This window comes from Pelmatolapia mariae, linkage group LG6 (genome assembly GCF_036321145.2).
Source record: "Pelmatolapia mariae isolate MD_Pm_ZW linkage group LG6, Pm_UMD_F_2, whole genome shotgun sequence".
Classification (NCBI taxonomy): Eukaryota; Metazoa; Chordata; class Actinopteri; order Cichliformes; family Cichlidae; genus Pelmatolapia; species Pelmatolapia mariae.
In genome coordinates this window covers 43899749-43927649 of record NC_086232.1, presented here as the reverse complement: position 1 = coordinate 43927649, position 27901 = coordinate 43899749, and the positions used below count along the sequence as shown (strand labels likewise).

At 43.4% G+C, this 27901-nt stretch overlaps 4 protein-coding genes across 5 annotated transcripts; 1 reads left to right on the top strand and 3 right to left on the bottom strand.

Annotated features, from left to right (window-relative positions):
• Positions 1-42: 42 nt before the first annotated feature.
• LOC134629616 (trichohyalin-like) lies at positions 43-2199 on the bottom strand. The gene is made up of 2 exons (XM_063477111.1): positions 2115-2199; positions 43-1212 (listed from the first exon to the last, which is right to left on the bottom strand). Exon 2 carries the CDS (start codon positions 1201-1203, stop codon positions 127-129), a length of 1077 nt encoding a protein of 358 aa, XP_063333181.1. The 5' UTR covers positions 1204-1212; positions 2115-2199; the 3' UTR covers positions 43-126.
• Positions 2200-6472: 4273 nt separating this feature from the next.
• Positions 6473-10274, bottom strand: LOC134629605 (E3 ubiquitin-protein ligase TRIM21-like). Its single transcript, XM_063477094.1, has 2 exons — positions 10252-10274; positions 6473-8116 (listed from the first exon to the last, which is right to left on the bottom strand). The coding sequence occupies exon 2, from the start codon at positions 8105-8107 to the stop codon at positions 6473-6475; it is 1635 nt and encodes a 544-aa protein (XP_063333164.1). The 5' UTR covers positions 8108-8116; positions 10252-10274.
• Positions 10275-11443: 1169 nt separating this feature from the next.
• Positions 11444-15357, top strand: ppp3r1b (protein phosphatase 3 (formerly 2B), regulatory s1ubunit B, alpha isoform, b). 2 transcript variants are annotated; one of them, XM_063477122.1, is made up of 5 exons: positions 11444-11714; positions 11820-11993; positions 12337-12396; positions 12556-12740; positions 13882-15357. In XM_063477122.1, the coding sequence occupies exons 1-5, from the start codon at positions 11639-11641 to the stop codon at positions 13927-13929; spliced, it is 543 nt and encodes a 180-aa protein (XP_063333192.1). In that variant the 5' UTR covers positions 11444-11638; the 3' UTR covers positions 13930-15357. The 2 variants fall into 2 exon arrangements, with proteins under 2 accessions (XP_063333192.1, XP_063333194.1); XM_063477124.1 differs by having other exon boundaries at positions 11459-11663.
• Positions 14661-21140, bottom strand: LOC134629604 (E3 ubiquitin-protein ligase TRIM21-like). Its single transcript, XM_063477093.1, has one exon. The coding sequence runs from the start codon at positions 20122-20124 to the stop codon at positions 18472-18474; it is 1653 nt and encodes a 550-aa protein (XP_063333163.1). The 5' UTR covers positions 20125-21140; the 3' UTR covers positions 14661-18471.
• Between the last annotated feature and the right edge of the window lie 6761 nt (positions 21141-27901).

Genomic DNA, 27901 nt, shown 5'->3' with positions numbered 1-27901 from the left:
GAAAAAGAAACATTTTTTTTGTTTGGATTATTACTTCTGTTCTGAAATCTTTAGTTGTCTATTTTTATTGATAAAAGGGTTTTGGAAAATCTAAATCAACTCTATCTATATATTTGCTCTGTCTCTCTACATCTCTACCTCGCTCCATAGATCTTGCTGTCTCTCTCTCGCTAGCTCACTCTCTCTTTCTAGCTCAACCAACAGATCTTGCCGTCGCTCTTCCTCTAACTCTCTCGCTAGCTCACTCTCTCTTTCTAGCTCAACCAACAGATCCTGTTGTCGCTCTTCCTCTAACTCTCTCGCTAGCTCACACTCTCGTTCTACCTCGCTCCATAGATCTTGCTGTCTCTCTCTCGCTAGCTCACTCTCTCTTTCTAGCTCAACCAACAGATCCTGTTGTCGCTCTTCCTCTAACTCTCTCGCTAGCTCACACTCTCTTTCTAGCTCAACCAACAGATCCTGTTGTCGCTCTTCCTCTAACTCTCTCGCTAGCTCACACTCTCTTTCTACCTCGCTCCATAGATCTTGCTGTCTCTCTCTCGCTAGCTCACTCTCTCTTTCTAGCTCAACCAACAGATCCTGTTGTCGCTCTTCCTCTAACTCTCTCGCTAGCTCACACTCTCTTTCTAGCTCAACCAACAGATCCTGTTGTCGCTCTTCCTCTAACTCTCTCGCTAGCTCACACTCTCTTTCTACCTCGCTCCATAGATCTTGCTGTCTCTCTCTCGCTAGCTCACTCTCTCTTTCTAGCTCAAGCAACAGATCTTGCCGTCGCTCTTCCTCTAACTCTCTCGCTAGCTCACACTCTCTTTCCAACTCTCTGTACAGATGTTGACGATGGTCCAGGCGTGTCTCACGGCAGGACTTCGGGGCCTTTGGTCTGGCTCCAGTGAAGACGTTGCAGGGAAGTTGCGGTTTGGCAGCTTGTTGCTCTGAGCTGCTGCTGCTGGCTTTCTTCTGAGCTTCTCGTTTGAACTGAGAAACCACGTCAGAAAGCAAAGTGTTGACCTTCAACTGAGGTCTCGTGTTGAACGTCTCCTTACACATGGGACACCGGCAGGGCATATTAACATCCCAGTGCTGAGTGATGCATCTTTTGCAGAAGTTGTGGCCACATGGTGTGGTGACTGGATCGGCGAACACCTCCAGACAGATGGCGCACAGAAACTGATCTTCAGCTCGCAGATTGCTGGCAGTTGACATGTCTGCGCTCTGAGAACAGAAGTCGGAGCATTAAAAGTTCAACTCTAATTAAACATATTTGGTGGTTTACATTGGGAATGCAACAAAGTCTGAGCAGCAACAATAGGAAACACAACTAGGACACCACAGGTGCAGAATGTAATAATGTGACTCTGAAGCTGCTCTGTCTTTCAGCTCTGCCCCACCTCAAACGGCTCTGTTTGTTTCCTCCTGCAGGTTCAGACCTGATTATAGTAACCTGCACTGGGCACAACATGAGTTTAATCTTTCCGGAGACGTTGAACTTATTCTCTTTGATTTGAAACTGTCACATGTCAGACTGAGGCAGCAGACGTCTCTGAAAACTAAAGTGAAAGTGTCAAAAACACATTTTTAGAAAGAAATTAATTCAGTGTTGTTGATTATGCACTTTAAATGTAATTGATGTTACTGCTGATCACATTATTCTAGTTTAATTTAATTTAAGCCTCCACTTGAATTATTCTGACATGCCAGTGTGAAATTGTATCGTGCTGAATCTTTATTTTGAACATGTTAAAATGGTCAAAAAGAGACAAACAAAAAAAGGAAAACAAAGCAATAATAATTATAACTAACTTACATGTTCAAAAATGAGTAGGAAGAAGCATGAGCTTATTTAATCCCACCTCCTTTCCACTATTTAGTAACTAATAGTCTGCATTTTTCTTACTGTTTATGCCCTGTTCATCAGAAGTTCACCTTCATTACAATTTGTTACATGTATTTTTTTAATAAACCCAGGAACATGTCAAAAGATATGCAAATTTACAGATATATACACTTATATCATACTTGTGCACCCACACACACATATAATAAAATATGAATAAAAAGAAAAGTTTTGCGTTAATGTTGTATGTTAAACATTAAATGTCATCAGCTGTACTCACCAGTTTTTGAGTCAGTTGTTTAGAAAGAGCAGATGAATTCAGTCTGATTTTCTTCACAAATGCACAGATCTGTGACTGCAGCTGTGCTGTTACTCTCACTAACTTTAACTTTCATTTCTGGAAAATGATGCTGACTCTCCTCTTTGTGGCTCCGCCTCCTCCTGCAGTGTTAGGCTTGTTTCATTCACACATGATTAGAGATACACACATCAGGAACAGGAGTTTAAAATGTGTGTGCACCTTCAGTTTTCTCAAACCCGAGCCTTTCCTCTGCAAAGCTTCTCTCTTTCTGTCATTCATGTTTTTATTGCTGAGGAAGTTGAGCTCTGTGCACACTTCAAACTCTCCTTGAAACTGTTGCAGCCCTCTGCTGGACACAGACAGGAACCACATCAGGATTAATGAAGACTGTAAAATTACAATCAGTTCCTGCTCTTCACAGAAAACAGCTAAAATCAGAATTTATTGTAAAGTAAAGCTAAAAGTATCAAATATGGCGTCTGATCTGTGAACCCTGGTGCTGCATTCACAGTGAGCTGAAAGTTTAAGAGCATCTCAATTCAATTCAGTTTTATTTATATAGCGCCAAATCACAACAACAGTCGCCTCAACGCGCTTTATATTGTGAGGTAGACCCTACAATAATCCATACAGAGAAAAACCCAACAATCATATGACCCCCTATGAGCAAGCACTTTGGCGACAGTGGGAAGGAAAAACTCCCTTTTAACAGGAAGAAACCTCCAGCAGAACCAGGCTCAGGGAGGGGCGGGGCCATCTGCTGTGATTGGTTGGGGTGAGAGAAGGAAGACAGGATAAAGACATGCTGTGGAAGAGAGACAGAGATTAATAACAGATATGATTCAATGCAGAGAGGTCTGTTAACACATAGTAAGTGAAGAAGAAACACCCAGTGCATCATGGGAATCCCCGGCAGCCTACGTCTATTGCAGCATAACTAAGGGATGATTCAGGGTCACCTGGTCCAGCCCTAACTATAAATATTTATATTTATAATTGAAGGATTTGTATATATTAGTGCTATTTCTTAAATTTGTGGGGGGTTTTGGGGGGTTTAATAAATTTGTCCATATTTCTAGAAATGAGAGCTGCTCCATCCAAAGTGGGATGGATGCCGTCTCTCCTAACAAGACCAGGTTTCCTCTTGAAAGTTACCCAGTTATCTATGAAGCCCACATTGTTTTTTGGACACCACTCAGACAGACAGAAATTTAAGGAGAACATGTGGCTAAACATGTCACTCGGTCTGATTGGGGAGGGGACCAGAGAAAACTACAGTCTGACATTGTTTTGGCAAAGTTACACCCCCGAAGATTAACGACCAATGCAATGGACAGGACTATGAGTAAGACATGCGTCTGTGGAAAGCTGTGCAAGAAGCAGCGCAGCCTAAAGGTCCATCAGGCCAGAATGAAATGTTTGGAATGGGAGAGTGAGATGCAACGCACAGGTCCTGAACCTGGTGAGACGCAGGAGGAGCCTGGCCAGGAAGCACACCACAGAGCCCAGTCCCACCACGCACCAGATTCTTCCAATCCAAGCAGTGCAGTTTCACAGCAGTGGATTAAGTGGCCCCCAGCCAGAAGACAGAGTGAGTGAAAGAACTTTGATGAGCAAATGAGGAGCTGGGAGCGTTGCTGACTAAGGTGGATAAGTGCGGTCTGCCTGGAAGATTTAAAGCCTGGATCTACCAGCATTCCATCCTGCTCCACATTCTGTGGCCTTTGCTTGTCCACACAGTCCCAGTAACTACTGTGGAATCCCTTGAAAGGAAGATCAGCTGCTTTCTTACTTCTTCACAAGTGGCTGGGTCTTCCCCGTAGCCTCACAAGCACTGCCTTGTATGGGGCAAGCAACATCTTGCAGTTACCCTTCAGTGGTCTCACAGAAGAGTTCAAGGTGGCACGCACAAGAGAAGCCCTAAAGTACAGAGATTCTAAAGACTGCAAGGTGGCATTAGCAGGCATCGAGGTAAGGACAGGAAGAAAGTGGAAGGCCGAGAAGGCAGTTGAGGTGGAAGAGCCGCGCCTCAGGCAGAAGACACTGGTGGGGGTCTTAGTAACAGGGAGAGCAAGGTTGTGGTATTTCCCAAAGGCCCAGGTCAGCAGGGCACAGGGAAAGGAGAGACACCAGCTACTCCAGGAAGAGGTCGAAGCAGGTGAGGAGGAGGAGCGAGTAAGCAGGGCTGTAGGACTCAGCGGCGGGGAGCGTGGACAAGGTGGGAGAGTACCTTGCAGGGTAAAGTCACCTGGGCAAACATCATGCCCGAGGAGTAACTAAACATCTGACACAATGAGAAGAAAAGTGCAGGAGGGTGAGGTGAAGAGGCCATGCTGCTAGCGAGCTGGCTATGAGCTCAGCTATGCTAAACTAGCAAATTCCTGAAGACACAGTGAGTGAATACTGTGAATATAATTAGTGGGTGATTCAACAGAGATTGTGCTTTGGATAAAGCACATGAAGAAGTTATCTATAAGTTTATAATTAAATTGGATACACAGATAATTTACACAAAAACACCACAGTGTGTTGTAACAGGAAGTGGTACTCTACTGGAGAGAGAGCCAACCCCAAGTTAATTTTATTTACACAGCGCCAAATCACAACAACAGTCGCCTCAAGGTGCTTTATATTGTAAGGTCGACCCTACAATAATACATACAGAGAAAAACCCAACAATCATATGACCCCCTATGAGCAAGCACTTTGGCGACAGTGGGAAGGAAAAACTCCCTTTTAACAGGAAGAAACCTCCGACAGAACCAGGCTCAGGGAGGGGCGGGGCCATCTGCTGTGATTGGTTGGGGTGAGAGAAGGAAGACAGGATAAAGACATGCTGTGGAAGAGAGACAGAGATTAGAAATGGAGCAGTGTGTCATCCTGTGAACCAGGTTTTATTCTATTATCAAATCATTGTTCGCTCCATGTTACAACATTTCAACATAACCATTCATTGTTTAACAGTTCGTGTTTGTTACACTCACATATTTTCAGATTTCACTGAATCTATATTGTCAGTTTTCATTAAAATACTAAAACTGCTTATACCCACATAGCAGACAGGTCTGGCCCGGATCTGGTATCAAGCCGGCACTGCTGGCTGACTTCTGGCATGGTGTAGATGGCACTGTTTATGCGATGGCATGCCACATCTGGCATGATTGTGGTTTGGTGTATGTGGCCCAGGCTCATAGAAAACAGGTTGTCCCTGGATCCGGCATCAAGCTGGCACTTCTGACTGACTGGTGTCATGGCAGGGTGTATGTCAACCAGATGTGGACCAGGTCTGGCAATGATGGCATTATTTATGTTCCTATTTTCCTATTTTAGTTAGAAGACTGAAATGCCATGTTGCAATACTGTACTGCTATGGTAGCCAACATTTCAAATGCAGGTTTGACAGGTTTGTGAAAGTACACTTTATCCAAAACCTAGTGAGAGTTTACTCATGTTTACCACTGGGTGGCTGTAGCTCAGGAGGTAGAGCAGGTCACTTACTGATTGGAAGGTTAGTGGTTTGATCTCTGTGTGATCCTCCAGGCTGCATGTCAAGAGTGTGAATGTGTATGAATGTAGTTACGAAGCACTCAGTTTAGAGAAAGTGTGTGATTGGGAATATGTCACGTTATATAGAGCACTTTGAGTAATCTGGGAGACTAGAAAAGCGCTATATAAGAATCAGTCCATTCACTGTCTGAACAGAGTTTCGTCATCTTCGTTATCACTGTTATGTTCCGGCACATGTTGTTATTACATGGCTTGATCAAGGTACACATTAGGCTGACATCTGGGGCCAGAGCTGAAACTGTTCTGGGCCAGCACAGGGCCAGCAGTGTGTCTGCAACTGGCCTTGTGCTGGCCCATGTGTGGGCCACATCTCGCAAACCAGATCTGGGCCACCAAAGGGCCGTCATTCTTTGCCATGTCTGGGCCATGTGTAAGCACATTGTGTGGGCCAGATCCGGGCCATACCAATTTTGCTATGTGGGTAAAGACACAAAATACCCCAAAATAAGACATTTTCACATAATATGAGTTACACTAAAAAAATTAACACACATCATTTTCTGCAGCCATGAAGACAGTGACATACTATGACATCAGCTACTTTTTGTTACTATTCTGGAGAATTGTTACATGTTATGAAACGATACAATTCTTCATTTAGCTTTTTGAATTCAGTGTATTACATCAATGTGGTGCCCATTCTAAGGGAGGACATCAGTTAAAAACACTGTTAGTAATGAGAATGCTTACAAAATAAAAGCATGCAAACAGGACCTGATTATTTATTCCCTTTAATGAAAATAAATCATCTCATCAATTCAACTACGTTGTTACTCAATTTGATTGACAGGACAGATGATCAGTCGTGCAGAGTTTTTCACACCTTGATAAAGCCCAGGACTGAAGTACGGGAAGAGCTTCTGAGTGAAGGAGCAGCCAGTGAACGAGTAGATCAGAGCTGCAGCATCTACGTCATAGAAGGAGACCAGACCCTCCTCATAGTCCACAAACACCCCCACCTTCTCAGGACCAGACCGGAGACAGAGACGGACTGGAGGGGCGGCACAAGCACTGTACTCATTTCCATTTCTAAGCCATACTGTCCAGAAACCATTTTGAGGAATCAGTCTGATTTTTCCCTTCCTGTTGATCGACTCTGTGGCCACTCCTAAGTCCCAGTCAGTCTTTCCTTTAACCTGAACCTCAAAGTAAAATCTGCCTGAAGAGAAACTCTGCTCTCCTAAAACACAAACACAGTAAGAAAATCTCTCTGGGTTGTCTGGAAGTTTCTTCTTCACATCACCATGATTCACTTGTTTTCCATCATCAGACAGGATGAGATAAGGATTTGCTGTATCAGGATCCAGAGTCACGTCCACTGCATACTGCTGGACCCTCTTCAGTTCAGTCTTAAACAGCTTCTTCTTCATGTCTTTCCTGAGTGTCTCCACAGCTCTCCCCACTGTCCCCTCATATGATGGTGGACGGACTCTGACCTCTGTCCAGTCCTTGGTGCATAGAGCAGCTTTCAGGGAGGAGAAGCTTTGGAGGAGGTGGAGGTGGTCTTCAGAGTGTGAGAGCTGCTCCACCTCAGAGCTTCTCTCCATCAGCTCAGAGATTTCCTGTTCCAGATCTTTGATGAGACCTTCAGCCTGTTTCTCTGTAGTTTCCTGTTTGTCTTCGATCTCCTTTATGAGCTCCTTCAGGCGTCTCTCAACAGACTCCATCAGAGCCGTGAGGACCTGAACACCTTCTGCTTTCTGTCTGTCTGCAGCATCTTTACTCATCTTCACCGACTCTTTGATCTCCTGAATCTTCAGTCGTCTCTTCTGGATCATCTGCTGAATCTCAGCCTCTGTCTTCTCCAGCTCTGCCTTCTTTCCTTCATATTCTTCTCTCAGAGGAACAACTTCATGAGTCTTGTGATCTAAAACAGAGCAGAGCATGCAGACACATGTCTGGTCGGTCTTACAGAACAGCTCCAGATGTTTATCGTGCTTCCTACACATCCTGCTTTCCAGGTTCTCCACAGGCTCAATCAGCTGATGTCTTTTCAGACTTGTAGCTGTCAGATGAGGCTCCAGGTGAGTCTGACAGTAGGAGGTCAGACACACCAGGCAGGACTTCAGGGCCTTCAGTCTGGTTCCAGTGCAGACGTCACAGGGAACTTCTGCTGGTTTGGCAGCTTGTTGCTCTGAGCTGCTGCTGCTGGCTTTCTGCTGAGCTTCACGTCTGAACTGAGCAACCATCTCAGAGAGCAAAGTGTTAACATGAAGTTCAGGCCTTGTCTTGAACACCTTGTTACACTTGGGACACTGGCAGCTCTGACTCATGTCCCAGCGCTGAGTGATGCAGTTTTTGCAGAAGTTGTGTCCACATGATGTGGTGACCGGATCAGTGAACACATCCAGACAGATGGAGCACAGAAACTGATCTTCAGACTGCAGATTGCTGGCAGCAGACATGTCTGCACTCTAAGGGAGAAAGAAAGGAAATTCATCTTATTTAAAACTTTGTTTACATTTCACATTTTAAAAGTAAGGAACAAGTGTTAGGGTTGTAGTCATAATGTAGTAGTTTTGACAGATGTGACAGATGCCCATCCTGACAACTTCATGTGCTTACTCATTACGTCCTCAGATTGTTCTATTACAGGAACAGTTTCATGATCGTACCCTTTAAAACTCACAAGTTCCCTAACTTCAGTCGCCTCAAGGTTCTTTATATTGTAAAGTAGACCCTACAATAATACATACAGAGAAAAACCCAACAATCATATGACCCCCTATCAGCAAGCACTTTGGTGACAGTGGGAAGGAAAAACTCCCTTTTAACAGGAAGAAACCTCCGGCAGAACCAGGCTCAGGGAGGGGCGGGGCCATCTGCTGTGATTGGTTGGGGTGAGAGAAGGAAGACAGGATAAAGACATGCTGTGGAAGAGAGACAGAGATTAATAACAGATATGATTCAGTGCAGAGAGGTCTGTTAACACAATTACGGTTCCTCTAATTCCTCAGTGTGAGAAGGATGTTGGGGGTTCCTGCTATTGGTGTCACTGCCAGACAACATATCCTTGGTTTCTGTGTATTTGATTCAGGCAACAGCAAAACTCTGCTCTTGCCATATGTGGGTATTTGGGTGACCATCACTGATCCTCTCCTCCTACCGACAATGGCACACACAAACAATAAGAACTCCCAGGTGAAGAAAAAAATAACATAAAAACAAAGTCCCAAAGTGCTCCACCAAATCATTTCAGAATCAAAAACACACCACAGACCTCACTCAGCGTCTGCGAATTTGTGTTAGGGGAGAAATCTAACATCCGAGAGCTAGCAGACATAGAAACAACTCAAAAACTACTGTGAATAAAACAACATGTCCCAACCAGTGAAACCTAAACACAAACAGATTACACGAGGAACACTCCTTGCCTATAAAAACAGCCACATGTTAGGGAACCTGCCACCTAGTGGGAAAAGGAGGCACAGCGCTGTGATACAACCAGAGCTATATATAATAACAAGCTATACTGTTAAACTTTAACTAACTGTGATCTATAATCCATCCCAGGCTTGTCTCTCATAATCTGACAATGTTTTACCACTGCCTCTGAGAGAGGCCACCATTAAGCCAATAAACATCACAAATGCATTGTGGTTATTATGCCAAGTGGATTCACGTACTACATACTACTTCTTTAACAACATCAAACAACTCAGTGTTCCAACATCTGGAAGATGTTGGAACACTGAGTTGTTTGATGTTGTTAAAGAACCCAGAGGTGCCACCTCCTCTTACGTGACCCCTTTGCTGTTCTTGCATGTGTAGTTTCATTCATATGGTCCGGATCTGGCCCACACAATGTGCCAGATCCGAGCAGTTTCAGCTCTGGCCCCAGATGTCAGCCTAATGTGCACGTTAATCAAACCAAGTAATAACAACATGTGCCGGAACATAACAGTGATAAGGAAGATGACGAAACTCTGTTCAGACAGTGAATGGACTGATTCTTATACAGGGTTTTTCTAGTCTCCCGGATTACTCAAAGTGCTCTATACAACATGCCACATTCACCCAATCACACACTTTCTTTAAACTGAGTGCTTCCTAACTACATTCGCACACATTCACACTCTTGACATGCTGACTGGAAGAGCCTAACCCTAACCCTGGCCCACATCTGGCTGACATACACCCTGCCATGACACCAGTCAGTCAGAAGTGCCAGCTTGATGCCGGATCCGGGCCAGACCTGTTTTCTATGTAAACCAAATAAACCAAACTATGCCAGTCCTGGCCCATATCTGGATGACTTACCACTTACCATGGCAGGAGTCAGCCAGCAGTGCCGACTTGACACCAGATCTGGGTCAGACCTGCCTGCTACGTGGGCTGCAGGTGCGTCATGCCCGGAGATAGAAAAGTTTTAACTGTAAACTTCTTTTTCTAGCAAATGCAGTTTGATCAGAGCTGTAGTTAAATCAACATTTATTATATCCTGTTGAAAAATAGATAAGATCACAGTTTTATTTCCTGCCACAGACAGAGGAGGACTCACGTTTGGTTTGGACTTAAAAACAGTGCGAACACGATCGTCTGTACTCACCTCTGTTCCCACCAGTGGACAGAATCTGCTGTGAGGCTCAGAAAATGAACGTGATGGACTCAGTGTGACGTTCCTGTGAAGCTTCGTTTAGAGACAAACTGGACTTGACTGCAGCTTTTCACGGGGTTTCTTTCCTCCTCCCCCTTTTTTATGATTTTATGGTTTATATTTATCAACAAGGAGCAAAGGTGGGATTAGAACACGCTCAGGCTGGACGAGTGAGGTGTGTTGTATGGTTAACCATCACACACTAATGAGGGTCTCAGCCGATCTGGATTTAAAGAGTATTTTATTTTTCTGTCCTCGAGGTCAGAAACTTTGTACTGTAAACAGGTTTTTCTATGTCCAACAAATGCAGTCTGATCAGAGCTGTTATTAAACCAACATTTAATCTTTGTCAGAGTTTGTTTCCTCCTTCTGATTCGTGAATTCATGGAGTTAATTTATGGCGATGATGGGATCAGAACAAACACTGGACGCAGGTCAGCTGAGGCCTGAATGTTATCCCTCTGGACCCCCCACTGGCTTGGGCCCCCAAGCAGCACGTCATCTTCAGCTAGCCCACCAATCAAAATAATTCAGCTCAGTTCTGTGATGCAGAGTCTTCAGGATTTAAACAAACAACAAAACTTCTCCTGATGTTGTTTGTTAAGTGTGTTTTGTCCTGACTGTAACGTAGAGCATCAAACATCAAGCTTGTTTCTGCTGTGAGCTGAATTCACACGTGTTCAATGTAGTTTTAAATAAAGGTTCATTTAAAGAGGAGCCTTGCATCAACATGTAGGTAATATGAGACTTTTCATACGTTCATCAGTGGATATACAAGTCAAACACTTTCACAGTATCAGCTGTACAGTTCAAGTAATTCAAAAACAGGTCATCATCACACTTTGGACATATTTTTAATAGTTAGAACTAAACATCGGTGAAGGACGTTTGCTTTTTTTCTTTGCTTTAAAGAGTGTGTGGTGAAATCTCTGGTTCATCGTGTGGTCCACCTTCAGGCCGCTGCAGTTTCACCACAGCAGACGCACAACAACGCCCGTTCTGTCCCATCGTGGAGGCGTTCAGAGTCAGAGACCAAAGAAAAGAGATCAAATCAATGAAGTCTTTTTTTCTTTTCTAATTTTCACATGTTAAAGTTTCTGTATTTAATCAGATGTGATTATTTAAAATGTTCTAGTTTCTTTTGCTCTTGTGTGTGAGATCCTGTCCTGACGTGGAGTGCCGGGCTGCCCTGTTCCTTCTGAGCACGCTCAGTTCGTGGTCATCAGCAGAGTGATTAGCGTTGAAAGATGTGTCACATGACCCGGTGTTAGGGCTTAGAGCGAGGCACCGGGAGCTCCCGCAGCACAACCATTACAGCCGTGAAGTCCAGCCAGCAGCCATGGGCAGCACCAAGCAGGAAGCCGGTAAGTCCGACAGGATGAAGAGGCAGGAAGTGAGGCACAGGTGGACGACAGGTGTTTAAACTGCGGTGTGTCCTCTGCTGGTAGAGCTGACAGACAGCCTCTGGTCATGTGATCTCCTCTTGAAACCACCTTCTCTCTCTCTGTGTTTCATTTCAGACGCTAATCAGATTAAGAGGCTGGGAAGGAGATTTAAGAAACTCGACCTGGATGACTCCGGATCCCTGAGCGTGGAGGAGTTCATGTCCCTGCCAGAGCTCCAGCAGAACCCTCTCGTGCAGCGAGTCATCGACATATTCGACACCGACGAAAACGGGGAAGTCGACTTCAGGGGTGTGAAAGTGTTTTTACAGAAGACGAACACCTGCTGACCAGCTCAGCTGTTACAGCCTCATTACTATCACACAGATACAGTTTGACACCTTTTTACAGTCAATAATATCCTCATGATTCAGTTACTCAGTCCAGGTTTGACATTTATATCATCTCTGATCCGCTGAGTAATATAATTAATCGATTAACACAATGTGTGCAGGATTACCCAGCAGGCACCGAGGGGTTCGGTTTGTTCTCGGAGCTTTTTGTCTCTGCGTGGAGATGATCGTATCTCAGACCTTTTGATCTTCTTGTTCTTCAGCCTTAAACAACAACACCTGATGATTTTCCTTTTCCACAGAGTTCATTGAAGGAGTCTTTCAGTTCAGCGTGAAAGGAAACAAGGAGCAGAGGCTGCGTTGTAAGCACTTCAGCTTTAACCATCATGGTTCATAAACTATGCTCGATGTTTAAACACCTTGAGGCGAATGTTGTTGTTTTGATTGTGTGCTACATAAATAATATGGAATCGAACTGAAACTTACCTTCACGTTTCCTCTGTGATTTTCTTTGGCCTCAGTTGCCTTTAGGATCTACGACATGGACAAAGACGGTTACATCTCCAATGGAGAACTCTTCCAGGTCCTAAAGACGATGGTGGGAAGCAACCTGAAAGACACACAGCTGCAGCAGATTGTCGACAAAACTATCATCGGCGCCGACAAAGACGGAGATGGCAGAATCTCCTTCGAGGAGTTCTGTGCGGTGAGTTTTCATGACTCAGTTCCTCATTTCACCACCTGGACTCAAACCGGAGTCTGCACCAAAGCAACGCGCCGTAATCTGTGCTACAACCATGTTACGTTTCCTAGTAATGCAGTAAAGTGTTATACTAAACTCAGTAATCACATTACAGTTACAGTTACATCTTTGCTTGTGCTATAAAGGTTCTTCAGCTACCTGAATGAGGAGCAAATAGAAAGAAAAAAACATGAAACATTTGGGCTTCAATCAGCTGATCTCAGTTCATGTGCAGGGAGGAAGGCTGCAGATATGGGCATTACTTCTATATTTATTGTATGAAAGGTCAAAAATGATGTTGAAGTGCAAACTGGGTCCAGGACAGAGTTATGGTGCTAACACATGTGTGCGTGCATGAGACCAGAACGGCTCAAAACATGCATCAAAAGTTAGAAACAGACTCTGAGAAGCTCCAACAGTAAAGACCGAAGAAGGTCGCTTAGGGAAGAACATTGTGAAGTTGTACTTGCAGGATTATCTAACTCAGCGGTCTCCAACCTTAAAAATTTATTTGCAAAAGGTGTTGCAGATAAATACAACAAATTAAAATGATTCAACCGAGACAAAAACGGTGGTATTTTATAAATATAATAATAAACATGAGTTCACTGTGTAATTGTGTAACTTTATTAGCAGCGTCTTCCTGAAATGCACCAACAACACTGAGAGTAACATCCTCCTCTCTGCCCCTTAATGCTCTCTGGTCACTATGGTAACGCGTAAACATTGCTTTCAAAATAAGACACACAGCTACAACACGGGAAGAGACCCAGGGAAACCAAGTTCACAATAAAAACCCTGAAAACCATAAACTTCACACCCGAGCCTCAGCTCTCGCGGTCCGGCACCGGTCCGTGGCCCGGGGTTGGGGACCGCTGCTCTACATCACCAGCTGGACCTCTTCAGCTCATTCAGAACCCTCACAGGTCTGTTTGACGCCCACAGTACTGAAGTCACCTCATTGGCTCCCAGCTCAACACAGAATTACCTTTAAAATCTTTCTGTTAGTTCACGGAGCTCTCAGGGCCTCCTCTGTTTACAGAGTCGATTCAGTTAAAAACAAGAAAAAACAGTGTGTGACATCACTTCCTGTTGTCTCCTGCAGGTGGTGGGAGGATTGGACATTCACAAAACGATGGTTGTGGACATCTGACAGTTTATTCTTCGTCCATTCACAGGAGAAGTCATCCAGCTGTTCCTGCCCCTCTGTTAGCTCCACCTGTTTGTTTGATCCATCCTTCAGGATCTGAAGGTGTTTGTATTTATTTCAGTGAGCTGACAGACTTACAGTTTGGTCCATAAATATTTGGATAGAGACAAATTTTCTAATGTTGTTTCTGTACGTTACCACAATGAATTTGAAGTGAAACAACTCTGATGCAGGTGAAGTGCAGACTTTCAGCTTTAATTCAGTGGGTTGGACAAAATGACCGCATAAAAATATGAGAAACGAAAGTATTTTTTAACACAATGCCTTCATTTCAGGCTCAAACGTATTTGGAAAAATTAAATAACTGAAAATAAATTGATAATTTCTATTACTTTATTCAAAACCCTTTGCTGGCAAAGACCTTAAGTCTTGAAGTCACGGACACCACCAGATGCTGGCTTTCCTACTTTTGACGCTCTCCCAGCCTTTACTGCACCAGCTTTCAGCTGCTGTTTGCTTTTGGGCCTTTCTGTCCTATGTTTAGTCTTCAACAAGTGAAATGCCCAGTTGGGTTAAGATCAGGTGACTGACTTGGCCATTTAAGAATATTCTAGTTTAGCTGGATGTGAGCAGACAGTCTGTGTCTGAACAGCTCAGAATTCACTCAGCTGCTTCAGTCCTGTGTCACATCATCAGGAAACACGAGTGTTTTTCCTGTGCTGGCTTCTCTTAGGTGTTTGTTTTTTTTTTTTTTAGCAAAGTCCTATCTAGCCTTTCTATTCTTGAGGTTTATGAGTGTCCTGCACCTTGCAGTGAACTGTCTGTATTTACTTTCATGCAGTCTTCTCTCTATGGTAGATTTGGATATCGGTACACCTCCTGGAGAGTGTTGTTCACTTGGTTGGCTTCACCATGGAATGATTTTGCGATCATCCACCACTGTTGTCTTCTGTGGATGTTCAGGTGCTGAGTTCACCAGTGCCTTCTTTCTTTCTCAGGATGTGCCAAAGATTTTGCCACTCTGAATATTGTAGGAAGTTCTTGGATAGTTTTTTTTTCTGTTTTCACAGCTTAAGGATGGCTTGTTTCACCTGCACGGAGAGCTCATGTTGTCTGTTCAAAGCAAAATCTTTCAAATGCAAGCACCAAAACTCAAATCAACTCCAGGCCTTTCAATCTGCTTAACTGATAATGACATAACAAAGAAATTGCCCACACCTGCACATCAAGTAGCTTTGAGTTAGTTGTCCAGTTACTTTTGGTCCCTTTAAAAAGAGGTTGGCACATTTTAGGGAGCTGAAACTCCCAAACCCTTCATCCCGTTTGAATGTGGATACCCTCAAATGAAAGCTGACAGTCTACACATTATGTTCATGTCCATGATATAACTATAATTGGAATATGTTTCAGTAAACAGGTAAAAAAACAAAACTTGTGTCACTGTCTAAATATATATGACCCTAACTATTCCTGTCTGAGTAGTCAGAAACAATAATGAAAAAGTATCATTGTATCGCAGGGAGATGTCACAGCAGGCCCACAGGCCAGTACGTAACGTGGAGCTCGGCACAGATACAGACAGCAGGACTCAAGTTTGACGAGACTTTATTTACAATACACACAGGTGGAAACTAGACACAAGGGGAATGCGCATGGTGTGTGGAACTAGAGCACGGGTCTCTGAAATAGGAGAGTATAATAAGGGAAGCCGGGGACTGGAGACAAAAGGTAATATGACAGTCAGATCTTTTCTTCCTCACATGACTAGAAAGTACTTGTTTCAGACAGATTCAAATGAGGATACGGGCCAGATTCAGGGGCCACATTCTTTTGTAGGCCCAATTTGAGGACCTCACATTGAAGAATTGAAGGCTACTCCACATATGACACACAAAGGTGTCCTCCTTTTCCCCAGATCTAAAGGATGGGTCAGGTGTATCCTTTGTGGCTGAACCTATCCCAAGATTCATTGCACACCGGTGTTTGAAAAATTTTGGGGGAAAAAATGTCAGACTGTCAAAGCCAAGCGTGGAATATTCAGCAGTAACACTTGAGTGAGTTTAAACTAACATAGTCATCCTGCTGTCACCAGGTTTCTGTAAGCAGAGTAAATTACACAAATGATGCAATACAATTTGTATAAGATCCATACCTGTGTTTCAAATAATGACTGAACAAGCTCAGGCTGCTTACATTTGTCTGGCCTATATTCTTATCATTCTTTTTCTTACTTTTTGGAGACCAAAACTGAATTGCACACTTTAATGTGTATATTATCATCAATCCACAGTTTAACCCCAACAACAGAAATGCATCTTAATTTCATTTTTCTTTTAAACTGTAAAATTACAAAAATCTCTCAAATCATACTTACTCTCCTGCACTGTGAAAAACCCTTGTACACAGTTTGGGATTGACTTAGTTTTAGGTTTAATCATTATTTGCATTATTTTAAATTAACCAGATCATTCAATTTCATGACATAGGACCTTAGAAACAGTGGCACAGTCAAAATCTCTCTCTCTCTCGCCACCCTCACTCCTAAAACTTCTCCCTCTTCCTATACAACCAGTTGCCACATGTTGCCATATCATTTTTTGATTGTTTGACATTTTTGCACCAATAGGAAAGGTGGTTTTTGGCCACAAGCAAAGAGTGCTAGATAGCTTTGGCCTTAGAAAACGCAATTTTTACAGTTTCTTCCCGCAGTAAAGGTGATGATAGAAATCAGGAAAAAACATTTGCATATAGTTTGAAGTCCAGTTTCAACACAAGTTGAACTGGAGACAGCAACTTGTTGAAATGTCATCTTAAATTGGTCATGTGATTTGGACATGCTGGTGCGTCTGTCAACCCCACAGGGTTAAAAGTTGGTAAGTAGGCATATACCTATTAATGATATCAAAGTCTGTTAACATGTTTCATTCTCTGAGCCTCATCAGCCTCCAGTCTCCTCTGTAGGACGTCCATTCACCATCCTGGCCTTCAGCGGCGCTAGACCCTTCTTGCAGGCTCTCTCTCTCTCTCTCTCTCTCTCTCTCTCTCTCTCTCTCTCTCTCTCCCCTTTTCCTGGTCTACCTCAGCCTTTCAGCCTGGTCAATTCAATTCAGTTTTATTTACACAGCATCAAATCACAACAACAGTCGCCTCAAGGTGCTTTATACTGTAAGGTAGACCCTACAATAATACATACAGAGGAAAACCCAACAGTCATATGACCCCCTATGAGCAAGCACTTTGGCAACAGTGGGAAGGAAAAACTCCCTTTTAACAGGAAGAAACCTCCGGCAGAACCAGGCTCAGGGAGGGGCGGGGCCATCTGCTGTGATTGGCTGGGGTGAGAGAAGGAAGACAGGATAAAGACATGCTGTGGAAGAGAGACAGAGATTAATAATAACTAATAATGACACTAAATATATGTAATTGTAATTCACCAACATACACCATGAGAATTTGCTCACACTGTTGGTGTATAAAACAGATTTCTCCTTCTCAGTATTTGTTACTCATATCATCAAAGAAATCATTGTCCCATCCATCCATATTCTCTTCCACTTTTCCTTGTCAGGGTGGCTGGAGCCTATCCCAGCTACCACAGAGCCGGTAGATGGGAAATCACTGCTCACTCATTTTAACATTAGGTATTGTTTATTTACACATTTGTCACACACTTAGATTCCATTTAGTTTTGTTTTACAATCAGTTTTTGCTAAATAATAAAAATAAAATATAAATGTACTTCATCATGTTTATGGACATGACCTCCCTCCTAATTTTAGAAACAGCAACTTTAGATCACTGACAACAGCTGGAAAACTAAAGTCATATGAAAGCTAAAACATAACATTGCTTTAAACTTTGACTTACCATATTTAGACACAATATGACATTTGGAAAAACCAGTAAGTTTAAAATCATTAGTCAAACCTTTCTACACTACAATATCATAATTGCCCACATGACACCTTAAACTTAAAGCTAAATGTTTGTCTGTAATTTTCTTATATTATATTTTCTAATATACAATGTTGTTATATACACTGGTGCTACTGGAAATCTTTGATGTGTTGTAATGGAACAGTTTCTGATCTCCTCTATGTCAGCCTGACCTGTATGTGAGAAGGCTCCACAGGATCATATTCTATCTCTGTTTAATCTTTTAGTACAAGAAGTAGGAAGTTATCTTTGTATACAGTGTCCTGACTGTATTCTGTGACCACGCTGTGCAGAGAACTCATCTCTATAAATGATTCTATCCTTGTAAGTCTTATTAGTCAAACACCCTGCAGGCTGCTCCTCTCTATAAACTGTTTGTGTGAACGCTTTAAGATCCCATAACAGTGGAGAAAATTGGAGCACAAATTACTTTTTTAAAATTATTTTTCATTATATAAATACTTGGTTATATTTTTTATTTGCCTTCTCCTTGATTAATTAAAATATCAGTTTCATGTTTCTCTTTCAAAAGAAAATGATATCATAATTATATAATATACAATAATTATAATATAAAGTAATCTGCTAATAAAGTAAAAATTCTTAGCTCTACTCAGTTTGATTGACAGGACAGATGATCAGTGGTGCAGAGTTTGTACCATCATCATTAAGCTCAGGACTGAAATATGGGAAGAGCTTCTCTGTGAAGGAGCAGCCAGTGAACGAGTAGATCAGAGCTGCAGCATCTACGTCATAGAAGGAGACCAGACCCTCCTCATAGTCCACAAACACCCCCACCTTCTCAGGACCAGACCGGAGAGAGAGGTTAATTTGGGTGTCTTCACAAGCTGTGTACTTATTTCCATCTCTCAGCCACACAGTCCAGAAACCATCCTCGGGGCTCATTGACATGCTCTTTGTCCTGCTGATCGACTCTGTGGCCACTCCTAAATCCCAGTCAGTCTTTCCTTTAACCTGAACCTCAAAGTAAAATCTGCCTGAAGAGAAACTCTGCTCTCCTAAAACATTAACAAAGTAAGTAAATCTCTTTGGGTTGTATGGAAGTTTCCTCTTTCTCCTCACCTCACTGCAGTGTACTTGTTTTCTATCATCAGACAGGATGAGCCAATGATGAGCTGTATCAGGATCCAGAGTCACATCCACTTCATACTGCTGGACCCCCTTCAACACTGCAGCCCGATTCAGCTTCTTCATGTCTTCCCAGAGTGTCTTCTCCAGCTGAGCCACTGCTCTCCCCACTGTCCCCTCATATGATGGTGGACGGACTCTGACCTCTGTCCAGTCCTTGGTGGGTGGAGCAGCTTTCAGGGAGGAGAAGCTTTGGAGGAGGTGGAGGTGGTCTTCAGAGTGTGAGAGCTGCTCCACCTCAGAGCTTCTCTCCATCAGCTCAGAGATTTCCTGTTCCAGATCTTTGATGAGACCTTCAGCCTGTTTCTCTGTAGTTTCCTGTTTGTCTTCGATCTCCTTTATGAGCTCCTTCAGGCGTCTCTCAACAGACTCCATCAGAGCTGTGAGGACCTGAACACCTTCTGCTTTCTGTCTGTCTGCAGCATCTTTACTCATCTTCACTGACTCTTTGATCTCCTGAATCTTCAGTCGTCTCTTCTGGATCATCTGCTGAATCTCAGCCTCTGTCTTCTCCAGCTCTGCCTTCTTTCCTTCATATTCTTCTCTCAGAGGAACAAACTCATGAGTCTTGTGATCTAAAACAGAGCAGAGCATGCAGACACATGTCTGGTCGGTCTTACAGAACAGCTCCAGATGTTTATCGTGCTTCCTACACATCCTGCTTTCCAGGTTCTCCACAGGCTCAATCAGCTGATGTCTTTTCAGACTTGTAGCTGTCAGATGAGGCTCCAGGTGAGTCTGACAGTAGGAGGTCAGACACACCAGGCAGGACTTCAGGGCCTTCAGTCTGGTTCCAGTGCAGACGTCACAGGGAACTTCTGCTGGTTTGGCAGCTTGTTGCTCTGAGCTGCTGCTGCTGGCTTTCTGCTGAGCTTCACGTCTGAACTGAGCAACCATCTCAGAGAGCAAAGTGTTCACCCTCAGCTGAGGTCTACTGTTGAAAGTCTCCTTACACAGGGGACACTGGCAGCTGTCATTAACATCCCAGTTCTGAGTGATGCAGCTTTTGCAGTAGTTGTGTCCACATGATGTGGTGACAGGATCAGTGAACACATCCAGACAGATGGAGCACAGAAACTGATCTTCAGACTGCAGACTGCTGGCAGCAGACATGTCTGCACTCTGAAGAAGGAAGAAAAAAAAATTAAGCAGCAGAGTAAATGATCTTCCTACTGAGACAATGCACAATGAAATAATGAGAAGAAGGAAATATTGTCTTGTTGTTTCAATTAAAATACAAATAAATTGTATTTATATCCTTTGTTTGTCCTTGAACAAAGGATCTAGGGCCAGATTTACTGATGTGTTTCGCCTGTGCAAATTGGGTTTTGTCGATCTGTGGAACCAACAACCCAAAACAGGAAGTCTTGATGGTCTCTTTAAAAATTTGTGATCCTATGGGTCTCACACAACAGGCAGTGCAGAGCTTATATTGGAGCCAATGTGGGCGAGTGTACTCACCAGGGCCCTGGAGCCAGGCACAGAGAGGGTGCCTGGCTTTGAGAGCCCCTGGTGGCTGGTCTTAGTCTACGGTGCCTGGCCAGTATTCCCTTGGCTTGCTGCCTGTACGTTGGGGTTTGCCCCAGTAGACGAGAGTGTTTGTTCCCTGCGCTTTCCACTCGGTGAATGGGTCATGACTTGCCTGCGCATATGTGCCAAATGTCAGTTTAGAGTACTCAACCTTCCTGGATTCCGTGGGTGGGGTGCTTGAGGGTGGGGTGCTCCACCCGGCGACTCTGTCGTCTACTGGGAGACTTCATGTCACGGACCCGGCTCTGGAGGACTCTGGGGTCCGTGAGCAGGATGGACCATTATTATCATTATTATTATTATTATTATTAGTATTGTGGTTGTTGTTATTTGGGGATGTGTGTCTTTCTGCGCTATGCTGTGTTGTCCTGTGTTCCACTTATTATATGTATAGGCATGGTGTGGGTGTGTACATGTGTCTGCGGGTGTGGCTGGAGGATGGAGAACAGCCACATGCAGGCCTGATGGGTGTGGCCGTGCAGGAGGACTGGCCACACCTGAAGTTCCTGCCACACACCTGTTGGTAATCAGGGCTCGTCGGGGGAGCTACTTAGGAGAGTGTTGGAGCTCCCACCGGCGCGGGATCATTGAGTTATCATACCAAGTTAGTGTGTGTCAGCATATGTCAGTGCTGTTCGTGTATGCCCGCCGGGGTTAGTGTTGACGGCTGCTTCTATGGTTTTCCTGCAGGAGGAAGAGTGGTCCAGAAAGGCAGCACGCACGGGGTGTGCGGAAACACAACAGCGGGGAGCACGAGCACGAGCACAGACGTCGGAGGGAAGCACACACACGGGATTCAAGGGAGCAACGGGGATTTATTGTGTTTACAGCTTTTCACTGTAAATAAAGAGCACTGTTTGCATCGCAGAGTCTGCGTTTTGGGTCCTCATTCCCCATATCCCCACAGTCTGCCTGCCAGACCGTGACACTTCAACACTCATGTGGGTAACAACAGCGAGACCTGGAGGGGCGTAATTGGGAGGAAAGGCCTGCCAGTTCTGAATCTGGTGTTTTGTTACTGTACTTCTGCGCAAACCACAGTTTGTCCAAACCAAACACTATGTTCGAACATAAGGCTGTCCATAGGTGCCTGTAGCATCAGGACACCCTAGGCCGCAGGCCGATGATCAACTTTGTAATCGTATCATCAGATCTCTGGCTGTTGGTTCTGGACATTTGGGTGAAGAGAGATCTTCAACTCTCCCTTCCAGCAGAGCTTTGACAGCATTCTGAGAGAGACTAGGGATATTGAGTCTGAATAGGCCATGTTCAGCACTTCCATTGCTGAAGCTGCTGCACTGAGCTGTGGCTGCAAGGTGGTTTGGGTCCTGTCATGGTGGTAACCCCCAACCAGATGGTGGACACCAGAGGTGAAGGAAACCATCAGGCTGAAGGAGTCCTATCGGGCTTGGTTAGTCTGTGGGACCTTGGAGGCAGTTGATACAGTACCAACAGGCCAAACAGATTATGACTCAGGCAGTAGCTAAAGCAAAAACTCAGTCTTGGAAGAGTTTGGAGAGGCCATGGAAAAATCACCCTCTCTAGGATGTGATGAGAGAAAAGCCAGGGGACTTCAACCTCTCTCTTAATCCCAACTTTCTTGGCAGTTTTGGCATAGATAAATATACTGTTGGTATTTCCAATTTGTGCAGTGACAAAATTGCACAAATTGATTTGCCAACATTTGTGACACACAATTTACACACAATTATTTGTGCCAATATTTAATACCAAAGAGCAAATATATTTGTTTTTGTTTTTATGGTGGCAGTTATTGCTGGATAGTAAGTAAGTAAGTAAAATTTTATTTATAAAGCACATTTCTAGATAAAAGATCACAAAGTTCTTCACAAGGTATAAAACAAAAACAGACAAAAGTTAACAAAATGCAATTCTAAAAAGATGTTTTTAGTTGTTTTTTAAAAGTAATCACTGAGTCCGCAGATCTTAAGTTCTGAGGAAGACAGTTCCACAGTCTGGCGGCCACAGTGGCAAAAGCTCCATCTCCTTGGTTTTCAGCCTAGTATGCTGAATAACAAGTAGGTCCTGATCACATGACCTCAGGGACCTCCTAGGGACATAGGGCTGTAAAAGTTCAATGATGTAGGCTGGTGCTTGTCCTTGAAGAGCTTTAAATGTCAGAACCAGTATCTTAAAATGGACTCTGAATTCAACGGGGAGCCAGTGCAGCTGTATAAGCAACGGTGTCACATGAGAGTACTTAGATGTTCTTGTCAGAAGCCTTGCTGCAGCATTTTGGACAATCTGCAGGCGCTCCAGGGAGTTTTTGTTTAGACATGTAAACAGTGAATTACACTAGTCCAATCGTGATGAAATGAATGCATGAATAACAATCTCCAGTTCAGTGTGAGATACTATGGGGCTCAGTTTAGAAATGTTTCTTAAATGATAGAAGCAGGACCAAACCAGAGATTTAACGTGGACATCCAGGGTAAGAGCAGAATCAAAGGTTACCCCGAGGTTCCTGATAGACGATTTCACAAATGTTGAAAGAGGACCAAGAGCATTCATTATGTTAGGTACATGTCTGTCTGGAGCACATACAAGGACTTCAGTCTTTTCTTCATTAAGTTGGAGGAAGTTGTCAGCCATCCAACCTTTGATGGTTTCTAAGCACACATTTAGAATCTGCAGCTTAGAAACATCTTCTGGTTTAAAAGACATATATAGCTGGATGTCGTCTGCATAGCAGTGGTAGCAAATGTCCTCAACGGGGCTCAAAATATGCTGGAGAGGAAGTAGATATATTAAAAACAATAAAGGCCCCAGCACAGAACCTTGTGGCACACCATAGGACAGGGACGTAGAAGATGACCTGAACTTGGAGACCGCCACAGAAAAGTATCGTTCATAGAGATACGAGGAGAACCACTCTAAGGCAGACCCAGATACACCAACCCAGTATTTCAGCCTTTCAAGCAAAATGTAATGGTCAACGGTGTCAAAGGCTGACGTGAGGTCCAACATTAGGAGCACAGAACACTTTCCCGCATCGTTTTGCATCAGAATGTCACTGGAAACTCTAAGAAGGGCTGTTTCAGTAGAATGAGCTCTACGAAAGCCAGACTGAAATTTGTCAAAGAGATTATGTTTGTCTAAAACTGCTGTAAGCTGCTTAGCCACAACCTTCTCTAATATCTTAGCAATTAACGGTATTTTTGAGATTGGTCTGTAATTGCTAGTGAGAGATGGGTCCAGCGTGGTTTTTTTTAACAGGGGGTTTTTGAATAACGATGTCGAGTGAACAGGAGGATGCTTTTGTTGCATTAACTATTTTTTTCAGCTCTGGTAGTGAGACGGGTAAAAAGCTTTCTAAAATGACAGGCTGAGCTGGCGTAGGAACTGACAATGCAGATGCTGATGGGGACAATTCTTTCCTTACATTACTAATTTTTTCCAGAAAGAAAGAAAGAAATGTTTCACAGTCTTCATTAGAAGAAATAGTGGCAGCAGGTGGAGCAGGAGTAATAATATCAGTAATAGTGTCAAATAACACCTTAGGATTACCTCTGCTCTTTCCAACCAGATGAGAAAAATAAGCAGCCTTCGCATCTCTAATTGCATTGTTAAAAGAGGCTAAAAGATCCTTTAAGTAAAGGAGATGAACATTAAATGAGTTTTCCTCCATGAGCGCTCAGCTTTACGACAGTCACGTTTTATGGAGCGGATGTTGTCATTGAGTCAGGGTAAGGACTTGGAAACAGAAACTGGTCTCATTTTTACCGGACAGATTTCATCTAAAATCGAAAAACAATGGTTATTAAATAGATCTGGTAAGAAATCGACGCCGTTCTGCGGGGATAGAGTTAAATTAAAAGCATCCGAGAAATTCTCCGCTGTGGAGGAATTTATGATCCGCGAGATAATTGTCCGGTGAACAGGAGACAAGGGCTCATGAAAAGACATGTTAAAAAGAATACAGTGATGATCAGAGATAAAAATGTCCTCAGAACAAATAGAATCAATATTCAAACCCAAAGTAAAAACGAGGTCCAGTGTGTGTCCTTTGTTATGTGTGGGGCCTGACACACGCTGGGTAAAATGAAAAGAATCCATAATGTTGATAAAACCTCTGGCAAAGAGGTCGGAGTCATCAGCAACATGCATGTTAAAATCCCCAACTAAAAGCAGTCCTCATAGTAGAGGACAGGAAGTCGCTGCAGGTGGTCATCCTTCTAGAAGGTTCTGCTTCTGGATCTCTTTCAGAGTGACCATCGAGTTCATGGTCCTCTCCCTGTCTAAGGCCACCCTTTTCCTTAACTAGACTTCACATGTGAACCCTCTCAGCTCCAACCCCTCTGTGTCTTTGACTTCTTCAGATTTCTGCATCTGGTCTTCATGCAGTTTTCTTCCACATGCACTTTGAACAAATTATGTGACAAGCTGAGTAGCGCCACATGGAATTAGCTACAATGCACGTGATTGGTCTGTGTGCTTCCTGTGTACATAGACTAAAAAAAAAGGCGGTGCAGATTAAAATAACTATACCGTAAATATGACAAAAGTTGTGCAGAGTAAAATAGAAACTCTCCATTCAAATCTAGTAATAGGTCAGGTCCTCTAAGAATGGGACTGGGTCTATATTCCAGCTGCGTTCATCTATTGGTGACCCAGGTTTTTTTTGAGATTTGACTATAACATGACTCCAGTAATTCAAATGTATTTGACTGATTTGGATTCTCATAAAAGGAGGGATGAACAGCTGAAGCACTCTGGACTTTTTTCAGATAAAATAACAGAAAAGTGTCGTGTTCTGTTACGTAGAATTTTTTTCTTAGCTCTGCTTACTTGGTGAGAAGCAGCTCACGTCTCCAGAATAAAAGCTTCTGTTTTGCTTTTATTGTGAAAGAGCTAATGGACCCAGAAGCGTGTGAGAGCAGGAAGTGTGGAGTCAGACTGAAGTCTGAGAGATTTGGCACAAGGTCCTGAACAGTGACGCAGCTCGATGTTTCTACAGTGGATCCTTGGTAAAATGTACGGAGCCCCTCTGATGACATGGTCCAAAAAATAAATAAATTGTGGCCACAAAATAATACTTCGTGGGCACGAAACACTTGACCGATAACCGTGATCCTTCCCAGGCCCTTGCAGTTGGTTGACAATAAAATCTATCCCAGCGTCCAGGTCGTACTTACGTCTGTAAAGCAACTGGGCTCTCACTATCCTGTTTAAATGTGTCTCCGTAATAATGGTTCCTTGCATTTCCAGGCTTTTCAAAATGCATTTGTAGCTCATTCCCAGCCTAAAATTGTCAGGGATCTGGGTCTGAGTGACGTAGAGTCCCTGAACAGTTGTGGGAGTGAGTGGGAGTCTGTCGCTTTGTGTGTTAACGGCTTCCTCTGTGGATTTTCCAGCATTAGTGCGGGAACGGGAGAGCAGCGAGCACAACTTTCACGGGAGCGGAGACACGGAGCACGAGCACTGAGAAGGAGACACGGCACGGGAGTTGGAAACGCACGGGGATTTCTTATTGTGTACTATTTACTTCACTGTAAATAAACGCACTGCATTAATCGCACAGAGTTCCGCATTTTGGGTCCTCCTTCCTTCCCCACACACCCACGGTCTGCCACGCAGAAAAAATAAAACTCAATCATACTGTCTCTGTCCTGTGTATAGGTTTAGCCTACTCTTATGCTTGTGTCTCTACGCAGCTGTCCACGAATTGTATCAATATGATTTGTGCCACCCACAAATTAGCATTTCGTGCACATGTTATACCTATTTCGTTCGTGGGGACGTTATACTATTTCGAGGGCACGAAGTAGTATTTTGTGGCCACAATTTATTTATTTTTTGGACCATGTCATCAGAGGGGCTCCGTAAAAATGAGCAGGTTTCTTATGAACCAGTGTGACTGTGATAAGTTAGCATGAAATAAATAGAGTGAACTGAAGATTTGTGTAGAAACAGGAAATGTGATCATCTGTACTCACCAGTGTTGGACAGAAGCTCTGCTGTGTGAAAATAAATGTGATGAACTGAGTTTGATGTTCCTGTGAAGAGAATCAGATTTTTCTGAGCTCAAACTTGTTTAGAGACAAACAGGACTTGACTGCAGCTTCTTTCCTTCTCATTTATAATTTTATGGTTTATATTGACAAGGAGCAAAGGTGGGACTGGAACAGGCCCTGGCTGGACGAGTGTATGGTTAAAGATCACATAGTAATGAGGTTTCAGGTGATAAAAAGGAAAAAGATAAAGATTTAGTTAGATTTTTTGATTTTGATGTTAAAGTGCGGAGCCTCTCAGGCACTGTGATCACACAGGAACATTTTTACGATAAACTTCTTTTTCTCTGCTCAGCAAACGCTGAACACTTATTTTATCCTTCGGAAAAGGAACGTGTTTACAGTTGTATTTCCTGCCACATAGGCAGGACGTCACATTTGGTTTGGACTCTGAAACAGTGTCAACGTGTCATCTGTACTCACCACTGTTGGACAGAAGCTCTGCTGTGTTGTTGAGACAGTTTAATGTGAAGAGAATGAGACTTGTTTCAGCTGCAGCTCTCAGAGTTTCATTTCTGGATTCTGACGTTGAAGCAGCCGCATTGCAGGTTTGTGGGAGGGGCCGAGCACTATTCCTTGTGCACGGGCCGGCAGGTTTTACTGTGAAGGATTACAACTTTTTCTTTTCCTCTGTCCAACAAATGCAGTGTGAGTCAAAGCTGTGATTAAATCAACACTTATTTTATCCTTTGAGAAACAAGCATTACAGTTAGCCTTCCTGCCAGAGACAGATGAGGATTTTCATTTGGTTTGGACAAAATAAAGCCGGTGTCTTCCCGTTTTTCCTTTGTCTTTCTTAATAACAAGACTTTCATGTCCGGTTAATCTGGAGATGGAGTCTTTGGTCTTCGGCTTGTTTTGTCCCATGTTTTCTTTGTTTTAAAGGATACACGGCACACCATGCTAAGACATATCACATTTTCAGCTTATAGCTCTTTGGGAATCAAATGCGGCAGTTTGCTGATTTCCGCCTGGTGACTTTCATGTTTATTAGCCTAGGAGTTTACATACTTTCTCCCTGCTGAAGACAATTAACAAGAGCTTATTCATGTGCTCTAATTCCCTTTTTTTTGTCTTTGTTTTTTTGTGTGTGTGTCTATTTTTGTCCTGGATGGCCTGGCGCAGCAGGTAGGGGCGAACTCTATGTCTGAGTTGGTCTTTGCTCAAGCAGTCCAGAAATGGCTCAGATACGCTCCAGATCGTACGGGTGGCGCAGGACGCACATCATCCATCCCCATCCCGGAGTAAATAATAAAAAGTGACGTGAAACATAGAAATGTAAATAGGAAACTTTGTCTTTTAATAAAGTATTTTGCAAATGATACATG

Bases quoted from the DNA above. Each gene is read 5' to 3' on its own strand.
- LOC134629616 (XM_063477111.1), bottom strand. From the start codon at position 1,203: ATGTCAACTGCCAGCAATCTGCGAGCTGAAGATCAGTTTCTGTGCGCC.
- LOC134629605 (XM_063477094.1), bottom strand. From the start codon at position 8,107: ATGTCTGCTGCCAGCAATCTGCAGTCTGAAGATCAGTTTCTGTGCTCC.
- ppp3r1b (XM_063477122.1), top strand. From the start codon at position 11,639: ATGGGCAGCACCAAGCAGGAAGCCGGTAAGTCCGACAGGATGAAGAGG. The intron at 12,397-12,555 runs GTAAGCACTTCA...CTTTGGCCTCAG, and splicing joins CAAGGAGCAGAGGCTGCGTT to TTGCCTTTAGGATCTACGAC. The intron at 12,741-13,881 runs GTGAGTTTTCAT...TGTCTCCTGCAG, and splicing joins CCTTCGAGGAGTTCTGTGCG to GTGGTGGGAGGATTGGACAT.
- LOC134629604 (XM_063477093.1), bottom strand. From the start codon at position 20,124: ATGTCTGCTGCCAGCAGTCTGCAGTCTGAAGATCAGTTTCTGTGCTCC.